The 19,996-nt window shown below is 38.6% G+C and overlaps 1 protein-coding gene across 8 annotated transcripts in view; it reads left to right on the top strand.

The window, feature by feature from the left end:
- The window catches only part of plcd3a (phospholipase C, delta 3a), a 38,307-nt gene that overhangs the window by 2,292 nt on the left and 16,019 nt on the right, over positions 1–19,996 (top strand). For 5 of the 8 annotated variants that reach the window (XM_077494703.1, XM_077494698.1, XM_077494722.1 and 2 more), the window contains exons 2-6: positions 254–366; positions 457–2,042; positions 15,406–15,573; positions 18,011–18,239; positions 19,719–19,848. In XM_077494703.1, the coding sequence (XP_077350829.1) occupies positions 1,949–2,042; positions 15,406–15,573; positions 18,011–18,239; positions 19,719–19,848 (621 nt within the window). In that variant the 5' untranslated portion in view covers positions 254–366; positions 457–1,948. The remainder of the gene's footprint in view (positions 1–253; positions 367–456; positions 2,043–15,405; positions 15,574–18,010; positions 18,240–19,718; positions 19,849–19,996) is intronic. The other 3 variants (XM_077494739.1, XM_077494748.1, XM_077494756.1) reach the window with 2 other exon arrangements.

Raw genomic sequence — 19,996 nt, 5'->3', positions numbered from 1 at the left:
TTGTAAATATGTAAGAAAATAATAATAATACGCCTATTTAAACATTTGATCACAATAACATACAGTTACACAACATTAAACTAGTGCTTCATATCTGTCCATACAAGCTGTATTGTACTCAGAGACTGTGAGAAAGCAGTAACCATGGATGACCACACGATGGCGCTGCTTCCCCAGTGATTGGTAAATTGCTCGTGGCACTTAAGTGTCTGTTTACTCAAACGATTTTTTTTTTTTTTTTCCCCTAACTCAGGTGGATCACTGCAACACATAGTTGAAGTTAAGGTGACGTCACCCTCTTGTTGAAGGCTGTTGTCATGCTTCAAATACAAGTATGGCATCTGTGTTTTGAAAAATTAAAGGAAGGTGTGAGGCGTATACAGTACATAATCAATATGCCGTCTGACATATAGTGTAACTAATGATGAAAAACATAACTCAATTTCACATTTTTAGGTATCATTCAGGATGACGGAAAAGCCAGAGCAGCCGATGTCGTGTGAGGGCCGGAGTCAAGCCTCTCTTGGACCGACCACCTGTCAAATCACAGGACTGAAGCAGAAGAGATACATGATAGTTCACACTTAACATTCATACCTATATGAACAATGAATTTAGCTAACATACCAGTAAATGTTTTTACAGATATCAAAAAACCCTTTTGTCTTCAACGGAGTTAACCTGTTAGTGTTTGTAAACACCAAATACAATTTTGTTGAAAAATAAATATTATTTTTGAAGACATAGTCCTGCGATTGGCTGGGAAACAGTCCAGGGTGTCCCCCGCCTGCTGCCCAGAGCCAGCTGAGATAGGCGTCAGCACCCCCCGCGACCCTTGTGAGGAATAAGCGGTCAAGAAAATAAATGGTTGGATGGAAGACATAGTTCATGTACATGTTTTCATCAGCATGAAAAACAAGTTTTCTAAGAAGCTAACCTACAATGCGAATTAAAAAGTCTACACACCCCTGTTCTAATGGCAGCTTTTGGTTATACAAAACATAAGTTAGACCAAGAAAAAAAAAAACTTTCTACCATTTGTGTGACCTATAACCTGTACAACTCAATTGTTAAAAAAAAAAAATCCATATTTTTGAAAGGAAAGTAAAAATAAACAGCTCAGATTATGTAGTTCTGTATGTGTCTACGCCTCTTAAAACTGGGACGTAGCTGTGTTAACCAATCACAATCAAACTGGTAGTCGGCAGACTCGGCATACACCTTACACCATTTAATCCCAATCATTTTTTAGCTGCTCTAGTAGGTGTTTCCTGATACATAAATTGCAAAATGAGATTTATTTGGGGTAATTCAGAGGCCTCTAATACGCTTGTCTATAATTTCCTTTCTCCTGAGAAAACTCTCTTCCTTCGGTCCTCTCATTTATTTTGTTTCGTGTGTTTGATACGACACCTGTGGGCCAGGTGGGGTACTGCACCAAGCAGTATGAAGTGACTTGTCCTACTATCAAACGCAATGCTAACTGCAGATGTCAGCTTTTGTTCCTTTTTCTTAAAACCATGTGAATATAATTGAGTAACATTTACAGTCGGTATTAAAATGTAAGCGGTAGTGGAAGTTTCGCCAGCTACATATATTATATAACAGCATTTAAAAATAACAGAAGTGTCGTGGCCATGGTGAGTGACACGAGAAGCGTCAGTTGCTGTGTTGATGCGGGCGGACAAGCTGCGCAAATGGGCGCCTGCTTTCGGGTTCATATTACGTGGAGGCACGGGGGCGCTGCACCGGGGAGGGACCGCAAAGGAGCCCTACCTCCCAATCCTCTCTTTCTCTCTCTCTCTCGCTCCCTTTCTCACTCCTCGACTTTCCTCGGCGGCGCTCACGAGTTCTTTTCGGGTCAGAGCGAGTCCGCGGAGGCACCTGGCCGCAAGCAGCGAGTCGCTTCCAACCCAAGCAGACAGGACGCGAGCGTCTCCCGGCCACCATGTTGGCCAGCTACGGCAAGTCACCGGTTACCTCCGCCAGGGAGCCCAGAGCTAAAGTGGCAGAGAAGACCACGGATCCCATTCAGAGGCTCGGTAAGTTACCTTAATTATTATTGGTTACTTGTTTTTACTCTGTCAGCACCGTACATTTTCAAACTGTTGCTCTGTGAACTTATCAATACATCACCCACCTTGTTTTTTGTGTTTTTGGAGGGGTCTTTTTGTGCAAGTTTTTGACTGACGTCTGTGCAAATATTGAGTGAAAAGGAGCAAAGAGCACAGAGGGGATGGGAGACCACCTGTACACATTGAAATGTTATACATGTTTTGCCTTACATAACTTATTTAACACAGTCTTTCCCACTAAAAAAGGTTGAAAAAAGAGATCCATTCCAAATGTTTGTAGTCGTTTGTAAACATCATGTAATTCAGTATTTGCAATCATCATCAAAGTCAAATGAGTTGTTGAAGAACTTGAAACGCATATTGTAAATATGAATTTATTGTCTTCAGTGCCCCTAATCTGTTTTGTCGCAACACTATTTTTGATGTTTACAAACCATGAACAATTGACTTATTTGGAGACTTGAAATTGTCTTTGGTAATGGAATGCCAAGAAGCACTGTTTTTGGCAGTGTGCCATAGCGATTTAAGAAGTTATGAAGTCATTTTGGTCATTATCAAGAAAACCTTTTGAAAAATGTCTCCCATCCACTCCCCCCATCAGTTCTTAAATTCACCTGTCATGACTTGATTTTTTTCCCGTTGATATATTAGTCCAAGCATTTTACATTTAGTTGTACTAGGCATTTAAAATGGACATTAAGCTGAAGAAAGAAGGGTTGTTTGAAACTTGTTTTGGAAGAGTAAATGCCATTTGATGTTGACAAAACATATGTTATGTCCTTTGAAAACTCTAAACAGCTTGTACAGAAGCACATTTGAGGATGCTAAATTGTCTGATGTTTACTAAATGTTTTAAAGTGCGTTTGTTTTTTTTTGCCTTTAATTGTCTTTGAAATTTTACAAACATAATATTGTAAACGTGTCTTTTATGTTGACAAAACATACGGCATGTTTAGTTCTTTGAAGATGACAAAAACAAATATGTGATTGTCTTTGACCAACCTTTAAAATTTTTAAGTAAATTAAGTTATTAAATTAAGTTATCTTTGTTAACAAATACGGTTCACCTTCTGTTTTACAAAAACAATGAAGTTAAACATCAAACATAAAATGCAAATTATTTTTAACCGATGCTGGATGGTCTCAAACAGGATGGAGGCAAACAAGTGGTCTTATAAATATGTTAAGCACTGCATTTTATGTCATACAGCAATGTTGTAACCATATTTGACTGAGGCAGCCCTCATTTAATGAGCTGCTGTGTAATGAGCAGCATAATCGAATGGGCAGTATGTGTGTGTGGGTGTGGGCCAGTTTGAGCGGAAGGGCAGTCTTGTTTTTATTCCTCTGATTTCACCATTTACACACCCACTCCAACATGCTGCCCACCCACTCAAAATAGACACCTGCTTCGCTACAACAGCACTTGTGAAGACCCCCTACGGAGTGGCTGGATGTCCAAATATCTTTTTAGGAACATGTGTTGTTGTAGTCGGGGGGGCAACGCTTTTATTTTAACGCAAACACAGAATACGCTGGCAGCAAGTCAGGTTATAGAGTTACACATAGATGGCTAATCTGCAAAATACAGTCGAGGCGATATAAAGGCTGTTCATTGTCAAACTGCACAAGTAACAGTTTGAACCTTCTCAACTGTCTTAACGTACATGTAATCTAAACAGTCAAGACAATTTAGTGGCCTTTAATGAATGTAACATATTTTTGTACACCATAAGGAACATTTTGACTAGAGTCATAGTTGATGGTTGATTTTTGTACTTTACTTTCTCTCTCTATTTTCTCACAATATTGTAGTATTTGCAATATATGAAACATCAAGAACATTTTTTTTTTTGCATAGTTGTTGAGTCACACAATTCCTCAAGTGTCAATTAATGTCGATTATTCATGCTTACTGGAGTCTACGCGGCTTGTCGGTGGAATCAGCAACTGCCAGCATAAGCTGGAGTTTTATGCAAACAGTTATTGTGGCTTTTCTACCTTGCGTATGCGTGTGTGACCTTGGAGCCGCTGGCTCCTCTCACAGAATGTGGAATGTAGTGGGTAATAAAAACAATGCCCAGCCGGTGGATGAATTTATCACAAATCCAATGTGCTGGCCATCTTCTTCCTTGAACTTTGACGCGCCTCTTCCAAGCTGTGAGCTGACTCAAGTGAGTGTTCAAGTCTCCCGTAATAATCGAGAGTTCACACTGAGTCACTTGACGGTCACTTTGACGTTACAAATGAAAACTCACACACTCAATAAATCAACATCATTCATCTGTCTCAAACACCTTGTCGAAATATAAAAGCGATCCAAATGATTCTCCTTTGAGAAGGAGAACCAACCTTGAAATTCCCCTATAGGGATCATTAAAGGATTATCTTATCATTTTATATTCTCTTATTTTATCTTGTCTCATCTTATGAAGACAATTTTGAATATTTCACATGTAACTTTTTATTCTTTAATGTTGTAATGAATCTTTAGCCTGTAGGCAGTATCTTATTTTGAAATGACTTGGTCAGAACCATCAAAATACCCAAAACGGGTCACAATCCTGCCTACGTTAATTAAGTTAAGAACCATGTTGTTATACTTAGCTTTAGCGTTTAAATGTTTAGTGTTTAGTGTAGAAAATGACTAAAAATAAGATACTTTTTTTCCAAATTAATCCTATGCTAAGTTGAGCCCAATAATTGACCTGTTTTATCGGTAACGTGATCACGCCTCTCACTTGTTAGTCATGCTAACTCTAGAGAGAGAGAGAGAGAGAGAGAGAGAGAGAGAGAGAGAGAGAGAGAGAGAGAGAGAGAGAGAGAGAGAGAGAGAGGGAGGGAGAGATAGAGAGAGACCTTGCACAATAGAAATAAATTTGTGAATCAATTACCATTCCATGTAATGACAACTGGAGGGTGTTCAAAAGGACTTAACAATGTTTATGTAATCATCAAAGATATTTTAGAGCCTTTGGACAAGCTGACATCATATTAAAGGGTCCAACAAGGCCGCATGAAGTAGGGCCTGCTGAAAGACTTGAAAACTAAAATGCCCCCAGACCCCCCCTCCCTTGTTTTGAATATTCCCTTGGCTCAGACTTTCCTCAGGCCGTCCTCCAGACCGGACTTAAGCCAGGCGGACAGCTGCCCTACTTTCGCGCCCGCCGCGTCTCACGCATGCCCAAGTGCCACGGCAGGCAGCGGTATCAGCGACACCTTTAATTCGTCTATATTTACGCAAGTGTGCGATCCTTTGGCACGCCGGCTCCGGTGGCGCTCCTTATCCCGAGGGAAACCTGAACCTGGCCCCGGGCGGAGCTGCGCCGGGCTGCGCTCATGCACACCCGCTGATGTTGTTCCTCTCTGCCAGTGCGGTTGCTAGCCAGCCGGCATGTGTAAGAGGGGGGCACCGAGGGATATTTTCTGCAGCCAAGCATGAAAATAAAGACCCCCTGCTCTTCTGCCTTGACAGCTCACCCGCCCTTCTGTTTCATGTGTTTTTCAAGAGAATCTGTTTTGAAGAGAGAGAGAGAGAGAGAGAGAGAGAGAGAGAGAGAGAGATCTTGCACAATAGAAAATACATTTGTTGACTAGAACCAGCGCCTTGCACAGTAGAAATGAACAAAATTACTAAAAATAATATACTTTTTTTTTTAAAATGTTAATTCTATGCTCAGTTGAGCCAAGAATTGACCTGTTTTATCTATAATGCAATCACGCCTCTCATTTGTTAGTCATGCAAACTGCCACCTTTCACACTAGAAATAAACAAAAGAACTAGATATAGTCCACTAAAATGTCACTAGCATTTTCTTGCACAAAATGTACCCTTGCTATAATTTATACGATGTATTCATCTCACATCAGTGATAACTACCACTTTTGCACAATAAAAATAAAGTCTCACCAGTTATTCATGACACATAGCTAACTTGTACAATAGAAATAAATTCATTGACTAGCTGTAATCCATAGTCTTTAGTTAAATAAATCCTTTACAGTCAATGATATGTCATATGATTCATAGGATAGGCCAATCTAATTTCACCAGTTGTGAAATCAACCACTTTGCACAGTCGAAATAATTAGAATGAATAGAAATAATCCACAATGTCCATTGCATTATTTAGCAAAACATATGAGTCCTATTATTTATATATATATGGTGGTTCCCCTTGCAAGTTATTCATCATCATTGACAACCTTGCACAATAGAAATGAAGACATTTGACATGAGCTAATCTGACCAAACAACTACAAATCTTCCAGAAAGTCAAAAAAGAAAGTTTATGGCGTGCTAGGTCACACACACAGACATGTACTTTAGGTACCTGTCTTGTGAATGATGCCATTGTTCCTCTTGTCAATTGATGATGATCGTTGATGATAACTGCCAAGTTTCACAATAGAAATGAACCCAACAACAGGAAATAATCCACACAGAAGGTCATCTGTAACATGAGTATGCTCAAGTATAAATGTCCTGTAATCAATGCAATCACAGCTGTGGCCAGTTATTCATGCTAATCATCAACTTACACAATAGAAATCAACACAAATAAAGACAGAATAGCATTTTTTTTGTACAGTGAGAAATGCAGTGTTGAAACTGACCGTTGGGGCAGCTGAACACTGCTGTCAATGACCTGCAAGTTAATGTGGGAATGCCTCGTATGTGGTAACAGCTTGGGCCAAAGGCCCGGCAAAGGGAGGGGGGGAAGACTTCTTTGTGTGCAACAGGGCAAAGAAAAAGTGGAGGGAGGGCGCTTATTTCTATTAGGCCCCCACAAAAGGAGTTGGTGCAAGTAAAGCGTTAGAATGCAGAATTATTCCAGGCTTCTCACAAATCTAGATAAGATGACGGGAGTAATGTGACATGGGATCGCTCTGGAAAGACTCTGGACCTTTTTCCTTTTGTCCTCGCCGCCATTCAGGCTGGCAAACAGAGCGGCCATGCATAGACGAAAAGCAGTGGCCCTCCTTAAGCGCAGCTACTGGAAAACACTTGCTAAAAATGCAGCTTCTATGAACACGGGATGTGTAAAAAAAAAAAGGATAAAGAAAGTACACAGTGTGTGTTTTGAACCTTTGGAATGAAAGCTGCATAAACACTCCAGTTCCAAAATCAGATAACAAAGATCCCATTGTAGGGACCACGCTGTAGAATTTAAGGTGGAACCCAATCCAGGCCATCACCAGAAGAAGAAGAAGAGTTTTCCCATAGGGTATCACCTTTTATTAGTTTATTATTCAGTTGCTGGGTCAAACCGATGCAGGCAATTTGAAGCAGACTCTGAACTGACACACAAGTGTAAAAATAAGTAAGTAAATGCTGTTCATAGGAAAGTGTGCAGTGCACCCTTCACTCTGATGATTTGCAAACGTGTAGTCTGCTCTTCCTGATCTGTTATTGCATATACCGTACTGTAGTGTTCGGTTTTTCATTTATTCAGTATTAATTAAAATACATTTGTTTTCATTGTTGTTTTGTATCTAATATTATATGATATTATTTATTCATTTATTATAATTTCCACTTCTTTATCTACTAATGCCATTCATGTCATTATTTTATTTATTCTTTGTCATTATTTATTCATTTATATAGAAGAATTTAATTGTAATTATTTTAATTTTGTTCTTTAATAACATTTTTTCATTTTATTATTATTATTATTATTATTATTATTATTATTATTATTATTGATGGATTTATTTATTTATTTATTTATTTTAATTAAATTAAATTTTGTTCTTGACTCAGATTTATTATATTATTATTTGTATATTTTGTTACCTTTAATAATGTTCTTTACCTGTTCCATTCTATTACTAATATCATTTATCATTATTTTATTCATTTATTAATAATTATTTGTTAATTTTTTAAAGAACAATTTCATTGTAATTTAATTTTGTTTTTTTTTATGGCAGTGTTACATTTCAATTTTATTGTTATTATACTTTTAAAACCATGTTACTTTTTAATGAATTATGTTCTTCAGCCAGAAGTTTTCTATTATTCATTTGTATATTCGTTACCTTGAATTATGCTCTGTCACTGTTCCATACAATATGATGCAATCCATTTATTTATTACCATTTTTATTAATTAAATAAAATAATTTACTCACAAAATAGTTCTGTTTTTTCACATATTAAAAACTAATCATTACTTGTTTATTTTATTAATTTTGCAAATTACTTACAGTACTTTATAGTAATTTACGCACTTTAATTCAGTTTTTCTTGATCGATTGCAATGCACTCTCCGAGCCCTATTTTTGGGCACAGCGCAAGTCTAGCACATCTAATCCACCAAAATGGTGTTACATTATTGTTTAGACTTGAATTTACAGAGTCTAAAATCGAGACTGCTTTCCAAAATTGCCAGACGTTGGGGGGCGCTGGAACGCCCAGGAAGGCATAACGTGTTTGCCAATTTTGCAAACACAAAACTAAACTATACATTCGCCGGCATAAAAATTACTATGCGCCCGTTTTTAGGTCAGTACGGAGCCCCTCTGGTGTCAGGGTCTGAATTTTTATTTATTTTTTTGCTAATCTGTACCCACAGTTTAACAATCTGTACCCACAGTTTAGTAAACCGTACCCACGGTTTAGCACTTCTGTGGCGTTATGTAATACGCATGCGCACGCAGGACAAAAAACCGATTCGACCGAACCATCGGTCGTCAAGGGGAACTAAACGGCCGTATCGGTAGCAGACTTGTCAACCGATACAAAATCCACCGGGAATCCTTAGATACATTGCTTGTAAAGCTGTGGACCGGATATTGCGTTGCTGTGAATCGGTTGCGAGTGAGGCTTTTTGGTTTTCATAACAATAGCAAGAGTTCTGCGCCGTGCTCTACTTGTTTTGTTTACATTTCAGTAGCAGCACCATTCAAGCTACTTCCGTGTTTACAGAGAGCTAGCAAAGTAGCGCTCAGAGACGCTTCATTCCCCGGATGTTGTAAACATAATGCAAAGACGTTACGCACCTTGAGGGGGAGCCTACCGTCAACGCCGTGCTCGCGATGTTTCTGAAATACTTCACAATGTGGACATATTCTGTTTAATTGTGTTGGTGTCTTTTTAAAGGTTAAATATTTATATTTCAAATTGAATTATCAGCCTTTTGTTTTCCTGATCCTGATTTTGAATTAAAAAAACAAAACAAAAAACAATTATAACTGTTAATAACAACTAATAAATATTTAAACTGATACATTTTTCAGTCATATCGCCCAGCCCTTTGTTCCGGTCCATTTAAATAATTGATTCAATATATAAAAATATAGAAGACATTGTTGTTGTTCTTTTTTTTCGAATCGCAACTTGTGTATCGAGATACATATCGAATCGGCCTCATGTCAGAGATTCCCACACCTAATAAATATATATATATATATATATATATATATATATATATATATATATATATATATATATATATATATTTCGGATGAATGGATGACAGAAAGATGAAGTTTCTTTAGCCAAGTATGGCGTATTAATTGCGGAGCACAACAAAACACATCTGCATTTCACCAGCCTTCAGGCTTAACACGGAAGTAAAAGAAAGAAGAAAAGTGTTCGACCGCCTCACAGTGGCACAAGCGCAACATTACACATCAACTGAATACGTACATCTACAGTTTAAGATGAAAAGAAACAGCCGTTCGAACGTGCATGCGCATGCGTACTACATAACGCCACAGAAGAGCTAAACCGTGGGAATGGGTACGGTTTACTAAAGTGTGGGTACAGATTAGTAAACTGTGGGTACAGATTGCAAAACTGTGGGTACAGATTAAGCAAAAAAACAAAAAAAAATCAGACCCTGACACTAGAGGGGCTCCGTAGTACAGCGCAGTCTACTTTCTGTTACCAAATTGCCAGATGTGCAGGGGACGTGGCATCTGTATGCGCCGGAACGCCCAGAAAGGTGTAACGTCGCCCAGAACAAAGTAGACTAGATTTGGCTTGGCATGAAAATTGAGATGGACACGTTTGTATGTTGAGCGCAAATGCACCTTTCTCCGAAAATAGAACTTTACTGTTGTTATCATTTTATTTCCAAATAATATATTTCTACTTTAATTTGGTTATTTGCACTGTTTTTTTAAACTTTTTTTTTTCCCCATTATGATCTTCTCTATTTATATAATAGTACATATTACTACTGAGCAGTACAGTATTTGTGTACAGCTTTCCTACATTGCAGTAAGTGCCATTTCCTGTCCAGTGGTTTTCACTTTTTCTACCTTTGGGGAAAAAACATGCAACATGAAAAAGCCATTGTGGAGTTGCTGCTTTTGATGTTGACATCTTTGTTTTCATCCCTCATTTCTCCTATAGGTTATCGTGGTTGCAAAATGACATTCCCTTTATCCCAATCCTCAACATTTTTTTCCCTCCAATTTAATATTTTGCGTGTGGAGTTGATCCGTGATTACATTTCCATGCGTGCAGGCAGAAGTCGTTTATCCAGAGTAGAAGTTGGCGACTTAAAGCTCCTCTCTAGCCCTCCTTTTCCTTGGCCGGCTCCCGTCCCGCTGGAGACAAATAAATCTGCATACAATAGTGAATGATTTACACTCGTTGGTGGTGTGTTTTGTGGCCGTTTCTAGCGTGTCCATGCTGAAACTGTGGTGACATAAATGTGTTTCTTTCCCCTCCCGTGGTCCTAAAAGGCTGGTTTTGTGGCACCCTGCTCCTGCACAAAAACATGCTGTAACATCTGCACAAAAAAGTCTTTATGGCACTCCAGTTTGGGGCTAAACACAGTCAGCACTTGTGAAAGGCGGTGTGAAGTTTGCTGAGATTAGTAGTTCTGGTTTAAAAATGACACATTTATGTCTGTGTGTTTGTGTTTTTTTAGGGTTAAATGTGAACATTGTCTCTCTTTAAATCCACTTCATCATTTTAGCATTATAAAATATGATGACGAAGCAATGGTAGTTATTACAAAATCGGCCAGCAGGTGGCAGCAGAGTATAAGAGAACAACCAGGGCTATGTTGAAAACAAGCTGTTTTCCTCACAGTTTAAAACAGATTTGTAAATAATAATGAAACTTAGCTATACAGAAACAGAAATATACTTTTTTCCTGAAGAGACTCTAATCCAGGGGTCTCCAAGTTGGGTCCTCGAGAGCCCCTATCCAGCCTGTGTTCCATGTTTCTCTCCACTAACACACCTGATTCATGATCGGGATCGTTATCAGGCTTCTGCAAAGCTTGGTGATTAGCTGATCATTAGATTCAGCTGTGTTGAAGGACAGACGTGGAAAACAGGATGGATAGGGGCTCTTGAGGACCCAACTTGGAGACCGCTGCTCTAATCTTTCTTTTGATAGGTTCCATGTTTTTATAGCAGTAGGACACAATATTCTATGGGCCTTGCAAAATCAGTCAAAATTTAGTAAAACAGCCGTTAGCGAAGGGGTCGCTTCAGTGAAAATGTCTGGGTTAAATGAGTTAAACACTCATTGGCAAGACCATGCCCTAAGTTCACTCTCTGCTCACTATGCATAACACCACCTGCAGTCTCCCTTTCAAATTGATTGGTTCAAATTGGGGGCAGCACGGGTGAGTGGTTAGCACGTCCGCCTCCCAGTACTGAGGACTCAGGTCCTTCCTGGGTGGAGTTTGCATATTCACCCCGTATCTGCGTGGGTCTTCTCCGGGTACTCCAGTCTCCTCCCACATTCCAAAGACGTGCATGGCAGGTTAATTGGGTGCTCCGAATTGTCCCTAGGTGTGCGTGTGAGTGGGAGTGGTTGTTCGTCTCTGTGTGCCCTGCGATTGGCTGGCAACCAGTCCAGGGTGTACGCCACCTACTGCCCAAAGCCAGCTGAGATAGGCTTCAGCACCCCCCGCGACCCTTATGAGGAATAAGCAGTCAAGAAAATGGATGGATGGATGGATGGATGGCTTAAATTGAGGCAGAGGTGGTATCACCCTGACTATGATGGGTGACTACCGATACTGTAGGTGGTATTGTTATCGGTGCCAATACCAGTCTTATTTTAAGGTATCTGTACTTGCGGCAGTGACCAATACCATTATGGGCCGCCCTCCTGCAGCCATTTTATGATCAGGGACTAGAAATTAGAAATTGTATAAATGCAAAGTTGCCATTAATTTTGACCATTTTTTTTAAACTATGTCAGATTTAATAATCCCATATTTCCGCTTTTATTATTTACAAAGAATGGCATAATTGTATTGTCTGTAAAAGTGTATGTGAGTGTGGCTTCACTGTGTTTGTCTCTTTGAGCTCGTGTATGTGTCTGTGTGTCATATTGTCTAAAGATGACATCTAAAAGGGCTTAAATTGTGCATAAGGGGTTATTAGATAGTGTCTTAACATAACTGCGTAATATGGTGAAAATTTGAAATTTTGGTCGGTATCAAACTTAAGGTGCGAGGGCCAAAAAGTGGTCCCAGAAGGCGTCACCACCCAGCCCTCAGTTGAAAATTGTGTGATTATTTGTGTTTTTGGTTGATGAAGTTAATTATTTGAGAGTTTGAGTGAAGTAGGTGACTGGTGACAAGTTGTTGAGCTTGTGACAGGCAAATTGTCCTTTTTGTTGGATTGTTGTTTCAAGCATGGGAAATAACAAAATTGAGAGACAAACGTGAAGGTACAATTGATTATGGTTTAACCAACCAATAAGCAAAAGTATATTAAATTGGATTAGGCCTAGTCTTAGATGGGAACATGGTAGTAAAAAGTCAAGCTGAGCTAGAAAAGGGAGACCTCTATGTGAAAGGTGTAGGACTCTTGCATTTTTACTACACAATAGATATCCCAAATAAATTCCCCCCCAAAGGTAGGTAACGCCTTATTGCAAGAAGCTGCCAAATTGATTGCAAAGGAGGGAGACAATCTATATGTCACAATGTGGTATAAAATGACTCATGGTTATGACCACAAGTATGATAAGCCACACCTACAAGTGTCACAATTGACTACTTGTACACCAAGTGTCCTTTTACCAGAGAGATTTAAGGTCCTGTTTAAAATGTGGGATTCCCCACAGGTGTCATTGTTCAAAAGTGAATATAGGCGTTGGAAAGAGATGGGAATGTTTGACATTAGTGAGATTGTAAGTAGAACAGAAAAGACAGGCTAAAGAAGACAAGGAAAGGCTGGACAAACTAGGAAGACATCTGAATTAATATGTAACATATAACAATTGTGGTCGAAGGAATAGCGTTGACAGAACTTGTTTTTCTTCAAGACTGAACAGGAACAGCTATTAAACATGCTTCCTTTTGAATTATAAAGTCATTCTGATGTTATTGACAGCATGTAAGTAAGTGCAAATCAGAGCGAAGAAATCACATAATATCTGTGTTAAAGATGATTTATTCAAATAAGATGTTGAAGTAGAGATAAATTAGACTAGTGATTAAGGACTTGCTAAAGGCAGGAGTGCTGTTTGAAAATACCAAATTTACTAACTAGACACACATTATTAGATAATTTGGATTCTGAAGTGAGATGTTCTTGATGAAAATTTAAGTAAGGAATAACAGTACTAAATAAGGTTATATTTATATATTTATACTTTGGTGTAATATTTAGATTATGTTTTGACTGCAAAGTGGTTATAACGAGAAAAGAAGTAATCTTGTCGGCCCTAAGATTTGAAACAAATCACAAAATGATATCTTAAACCCCTGGGCGATATTGTGACAATGTGACCCGTTGTGAGTTTTTGATGTTTGTGATGATGCTATTTTAAAATGAAATAACACCCACAGGTTGATTTTGGGGCTGTGCAATTATGCGTGAGTTGGATGGATAATTATGATTAATTAAGATAATAATGCCACTCCTGAAATTGAATTGCGATCCCAATGACAATGACAATGTCTGATAAATTTTAATGGGTAGATGAATGTGAAAAATGCAGTTTGTGGATTAAATTGAACAAGGATAGTATTAAATGATTAAACGATAGTATTAAAATATTAAAGCCGTTTGAACAGACAATTGATTGCTGATATGGTTTGAAGTTTGAAGTTGAAGTTTGAAGTTTATTGAACATATGCATATATACACGTATAATTATATAAACACATAAAGTTAAAAGTAAAAAAATAAAATAAAAGAAACATCCAATAAATATCTATGTATATGTTCAAGGGAGTAGGAAGAAGTTGAAAACTTATCCAGTCCTACCCCTTATTCTTCATATCCTATCACTTATTTATAATAAATTACATTTTTAATAAAAGAAAATATAATGCTACTCGTATAAAAAAATAAAATAAATAGAAAAATAAAAATACACAATAGTAACACAGTGGTTATAAGTTTTGTTTAGAAAGCAGGAAGTAGAACTTAAGCCAGTATCATATATTCATTGTTTACAAGACAATTGATCTTCATGGTGGCTTTATAATAAGTACATATAACTTTTATTTATTACATTAAACTTGACCATATGGTTGTAAACAACACAAGCTGTAGTATGATACAATTAGTTTTGAAAAAATGCGAAACTATTAGTATACTATGGGCAGACTATAAAATTCTACCCCTCCAAGACATGTAAACTACAATCATTATAAATTCATCCACTAGTACATATTAAACTGTAAATATAGTTCAGCGTTGTTGTAAAACACTATTATGTTTATTGTGTATATACTGTGTTTTTATGACTTTGGCAATGGCTGGAGTGCGCTACCTCTGCCTCGCAACCTGGAAATGGGCGTGTGTAACGTTTGCTCCATGATCTGTTTCTTCTTCTGTACATTAAAGTAAAAAAAAAAAAAAAAAAAGACAGAAGAAAGATGTTTCTTCTTCGGTTGTTGCTTCAGGTCTTTCCGGTGCACTACTGTTTATAGCGCCTCCATAATGACGCAACACTGAAACTGCAGTTAAAATGCGTTCCTGCCGAGCTCAATCAACACAGCTGCAGTGCTGCGTTGAGCGAAATCAATGGCTCAGGATGGAGGTGAGGAGCAAATTAAGTGGAGGTGGCTGCTTCTGAATTTTATACACAGGAAAAACCCTGCGCGTGTTCCTGAAATCCAAGCGACTTTTGGTCGATATTATTTTCAGTTCTGTCTCAAATGACTGGAATACTCTGCTACAATTAATAAAACTCTCATCATTCACCATCATTTTAAAAGTCACTGAGGGATAGTGTACATGATCGCTGCACCTAGATAAGCTATGTGGTGGCCAGAACTAATAATAAATCCACCGTTTTCTGCTCCAAAGTGATCAATGTTAGCCATATGCTAATGTTACGCTACTAACTTTGTGTGTGTGTGTGTGTGTGTGTGTGTATGTTTGAGGTCTGCTGGACAACGAGGACGTGCGCGTGATGATGCGGGGCTCCAACATGGTGAAAGTTCGCTCTCCGAGGTGGCAGAAGAGCCGAACCCTGCGCCTGCTGGAGGACGCGCTCACCGTATGGTGCGAGTCGTCCAAGAGCTCCCGCAAGGCCAAAGCCCGTCAGACGTGTGAGTACACCAATCACCATACACAACAGAAATAAACACGACAATAAACAGTTTCTGTGTGCCCTAGTTTTCACACCATTCGGTTTTCAATGAGTTTAGTCATCTAAATTTTGTCTTGGTTTTCGTACAAAAACAAAACCTAAGTTGTGAATACAGGGTTCAGCAGATGTAAGCTTTGATTGGCAACTAAAAGCAATAACCCTCCCGGTATGCTCGGCAACATTGAAGCAGTATCAAGTAACATCCTGTCAAAAAAGAAAAAATAAGTCCTTCAAAATAAAAGCATGTAGTATAACAACATTGTTTCACCTCACTTTCTGGAACAGGCTAATTAACGAAAACAAAGGTAGGCCTCGAGAAACCACTGCAAGCTTGTTTTAAATACTGCAATTTGTCAATTATTTATGGTGACCACCACTTTTAACAATTTAACTTCATACAAGTACTAGAAACAATCCACCAAGTCCAAAAACTCCACAGTAAACTCACTCACTCACTGTACATGTCATAATTAATACAATGGCACCTATTGCCTGTTATTCATGATAACCTCCTTGCTGTGGAAGTACAGTACGCCACAGAACAGGGGGAGGAAACAAGCTCGAGGAGCGGTCCGGAAAAAGAGAGAATGGAAAGCGCTCATGCATAAGAATATCCCCGGCCACAATGAAAAGGATGCTGAGGAAACTAAAGTCATATCAGAAGAGGTGGGAAGGGATTTTCTTTTTCACCCCAGGGGAAGGGTGTAAAGGTGTACCTAATCTGGTGTCCAGTGAAAAAATTGCAGTGATTAAGGTACTGTGATGCTCTCACATGTGGGAAAGGAGAGCCACGGTCGCTGATGCACTTTTTTGCCATAAACGTCAGCCCTGGCGTACGCGCTCTTCAGCACTCATGGATTCACCTGCTTGCAGTTTTTTTTTTTTTTTTGTCTTCCGATGATATCAGAGTGCATTTGAGTGCATCCTGAGAGATGAGCTCGTCTCACCACACCAGATATTTAGGTAGGTGTGATGTGACATCTGCATTCCGGCATGTCGGCTCGATGTGACACTTTCTGTACACGCACACATACACACAGACGTGCACGCACATGCTACTTTTGTCACGTCCGTGTCAAAAAACATGACATACGGTAATTTTTGAAGATGTTCCATAAGATCAGGTTAGAGAGTGAGGCCATTATGAGGACTGAGTTAACACATAGCAGCCGTCCTAGATCTAACAAATGGCCACCAGTCAAACATGTAGAGACACTTTCCAATGTGATTCTCATGTTTTTGTGACAAAATATGTTATTGTCATGGTGTCTGCTCCAAATCTAAATTCTGTGTTTTCTTGGTAGAATAGTGTGGGGGGAAATGTGTGATTTTCATGGCAAAAACTAGTATTTGTGTGTCAAAAATGAAGTAATATACTACATTTTTGTCGTAACATAATCACATTTTGTGGCAAAAAATGTGTATGTTTGGCAGAAATTTTGCAATTTTGTGACAAAATGCGTGCAAAAACAAGTATTGTGGAAAAAAATATAATTGTATATGGTAAAATATATAATTTTCAAGGCAAAATGCTTTATTTAAAATTGTATTTTTTTGCAGTAGACTTCACTTTTAATTGTTATAAAATACATAAGAATTTTCATGGCGTATATTTTTTTGTGATAACGTTGCATTTGTGGCAAGATTTTTAGTTTACTTGAAATAATAAATTAATCTTGTGACACAGTCATCATTTCAATGGCAAAAACTAGCAATTTCATGTCAAAATATGTAGTTTCCACTCAGGATCATACCCATCAGGCCAATACCGCCCTTATTTCAAGATATCAGTACTCGGAGGCTGCTGGTACCAGCCCTGATACTTAAGTAAGGCAATAATAATAATAATAATAATAATAATAATAATAATAATAATAATAATAATAATAATAACTGTGGTGTTTTGACATGTCAGCACATTATCATGTGTCACAAAGAAAAATGGTCATGATTATTTGACATACTGTTCACTGAAATTTCATGTATAAAAAGTATGAGTGTCCTCGGTATCATTGAGTAGCATACTCAAGAGTGATACTTGCAATGGAAAAAAAAAGCACATAAAACATCCTTAGTTTTCAAGTTTTGTTGGGAAAAAAAAGTACATTTTTGTGTCAAAATATATGGTTTCCATAGTATAGCCTAGTGTTTTTGTGGTAAAATATTTGTTTGTTGCTAAATATTGTGATTTCCTGGAATAATACATTTCTGTTTGCAACAAAATTAATGGCAAAAAATAACTTCATGTAAGCAATCCAGTACTTTTACCCATATAGCCATGCCAATATATACTTTTACGCATATCTCTGTGTATACTTGTGTATGTGTGTCTGACCAAAATGATACATGAAATTATTCCATAGACGATAATGTCGTTCTGACTCCTCCATCTCCAGTTGCGGTGACCGAAGTGGAGTGCGTGCGCGAGGGCTGCCAGTCAGAGGCGCTGCGCCGCATCTCAGGCTCGGTGCCGGAGAGCCAGTGCTTCACGGTGGTCTTCCGAGGGGCCCGCAAGAGCCTGGACCTGCGGTGCCCGTGCGAGGACGAGGCGCAGCGTTGGGTGCGAGGTCTGCGCACCCTGAAGGAGCGCGTCGCCAACATGACGCAAAAGGAGAAACTGGACCAATATCCTTTGGAAATGGAGCATAAATTCAATCTCAGCAGCACAGCATCTTCAAAGACCCTGTAAAGTGAATTGAGAGATTTGTTTCGAAATATGATTGAAGATAATTGCTGGATTTGTGTAAGACTGAGAGCTATGCAGTACTCAATAGTGTTCAATGCGCCTTCATTCTGACCAGTAGTTGTAATTTTCTTAATAATAGTTGGTCCATTTCTGTCACTACATCGTTCCGTTATCTAGCTAGCTAGCTAGCTATCCCTGTAATGCGAAAACATTTTTTGGATGCTACAATTCAAAGAATAGCTCAGTACTGTTTAAATTCCCAAGCAAGGAGGTGACATCACAAACAAGCCTGCTGCCCATCCACTCGCCAAAAGAAGCCCCGGAAGCCTGTCATCTTACGAGCTAGCTGGTGGCTAGCACCTCTCGTCGGTTATATTCGAGCCACTGACTGCCTTGAGTGAACATATTTGCTCAAAACTGTAATTATTTGTTGGTATAAGGAAGATGCTAACTGAAGCAGTGTCCGTTGTTCACGGTTGTAGTGGTGGTTTTTGATTGACAGTTGGCAAATGAGTGAGATATGGTTTCAGCTCAGTCAGGAGACATGCCCACACTCTTTGTGAGCAAAGACAATGGCTTGATTTTTCACAATTTTGAAGTCTCTGTTTATATCCTTTTTTTTTTTTTTTTTTTTTCCTTAATTCAGATTCCACGGGGTTATCAGTAACCTTCTTCTCTGGTGCAGTACTGTACATTTATTTCCCTGTTTTTTTTTTCTTTTCATCTTCACACATGCTTTCCTCTCTTGCAGAAGCTTCTCCATCTTTTCATGGACAGAGACCAATAGTTTAGAATTTTTTTTTCATTATTGAATGGTGTTAAGGCCTTGTCATTTCCTTCTGGTTCAGTATAGAATATAGAAGTATTATGCTTGTACTGCTTCACCAAGTCAGCTACACACAAACCTTGCTCATATTTTTCTATTATTTGAAGATTTTAATCAATAGATATTGTCTGCCTCTGCTGTTTGTTTGTTTTTTCCCAGCACTCACTTTTTAGGACACCTGGCTATAAATACAATTTAAAAAACTAGTACAGTACTTTGAGAATCACAAGTATTTTATTTTATTTTTTACATTTTGGGAAAACGGCGAAAAAGAAAAAGAAAACAAATTCAACAAGCAAGAGTCAATTTGCCTTGATTCACCCATTGCAGATTACCATGATCAGGATGACTGATAATCTACACAGAATATAGGATAAACAGCAAGCACATTGGTATTTATTTGTAGTCATATTGTGACAAGTAGTTAAAAACGACTTAGGCAATTATGCTATTAGGCTAATGAAGTTTGACATCCCTACCTTAAAGGTCAATAAGATTTATATAAGTATTATACAAGTTCATGATCAGTTGAGCTGTCTTGTCTGTCTGACCCACATTTTCTGAGTGTCTTCCCTAACCCCCTCCCTTCCACTTGGATCCGTGGCTACCTGCGGCGAGCGGATCAGAACCAGGACGGCAAGATGAGCTACGACGAAGTCCGCAGGCTCCTGCAGATGATCAACATTGACCTGAGCGAGCAATACGCTCGCTCCTTGTTCAAGGTCAGGGGGGATTCCATCCATATTGGAGCCGCTTTAGCCTACAGTGTCCAGTGACTCCGCATTACAGCTGTTAGTTTTTGCTTTATGCTCCTTCCTGATGCTGGAATGTGATCTGCATCCCCTCCTGAGAGAGACTCTTGATGTACAC

Source organism: Festucalex cinctus, chromosome 1, assembly GCF_051991245.1.
Source record: "Festucalex cinctus isolate MCC-2025b chromosome 1, RoL_Fcin_1.0, whole genome shotgun sequence".
In the NCBI taxonomy this organism is placed as follows: Eukaryota; Metazoa; Chordata; class Actinopteri; order Syngnathiformes; family Syngnathidae; genus Festucalex; species Festucalex cinctus.
Note: the sequence above shows the minus strand (reverse complement) of the source record. Positions and strands in the feature narration are given on the sequence as shown.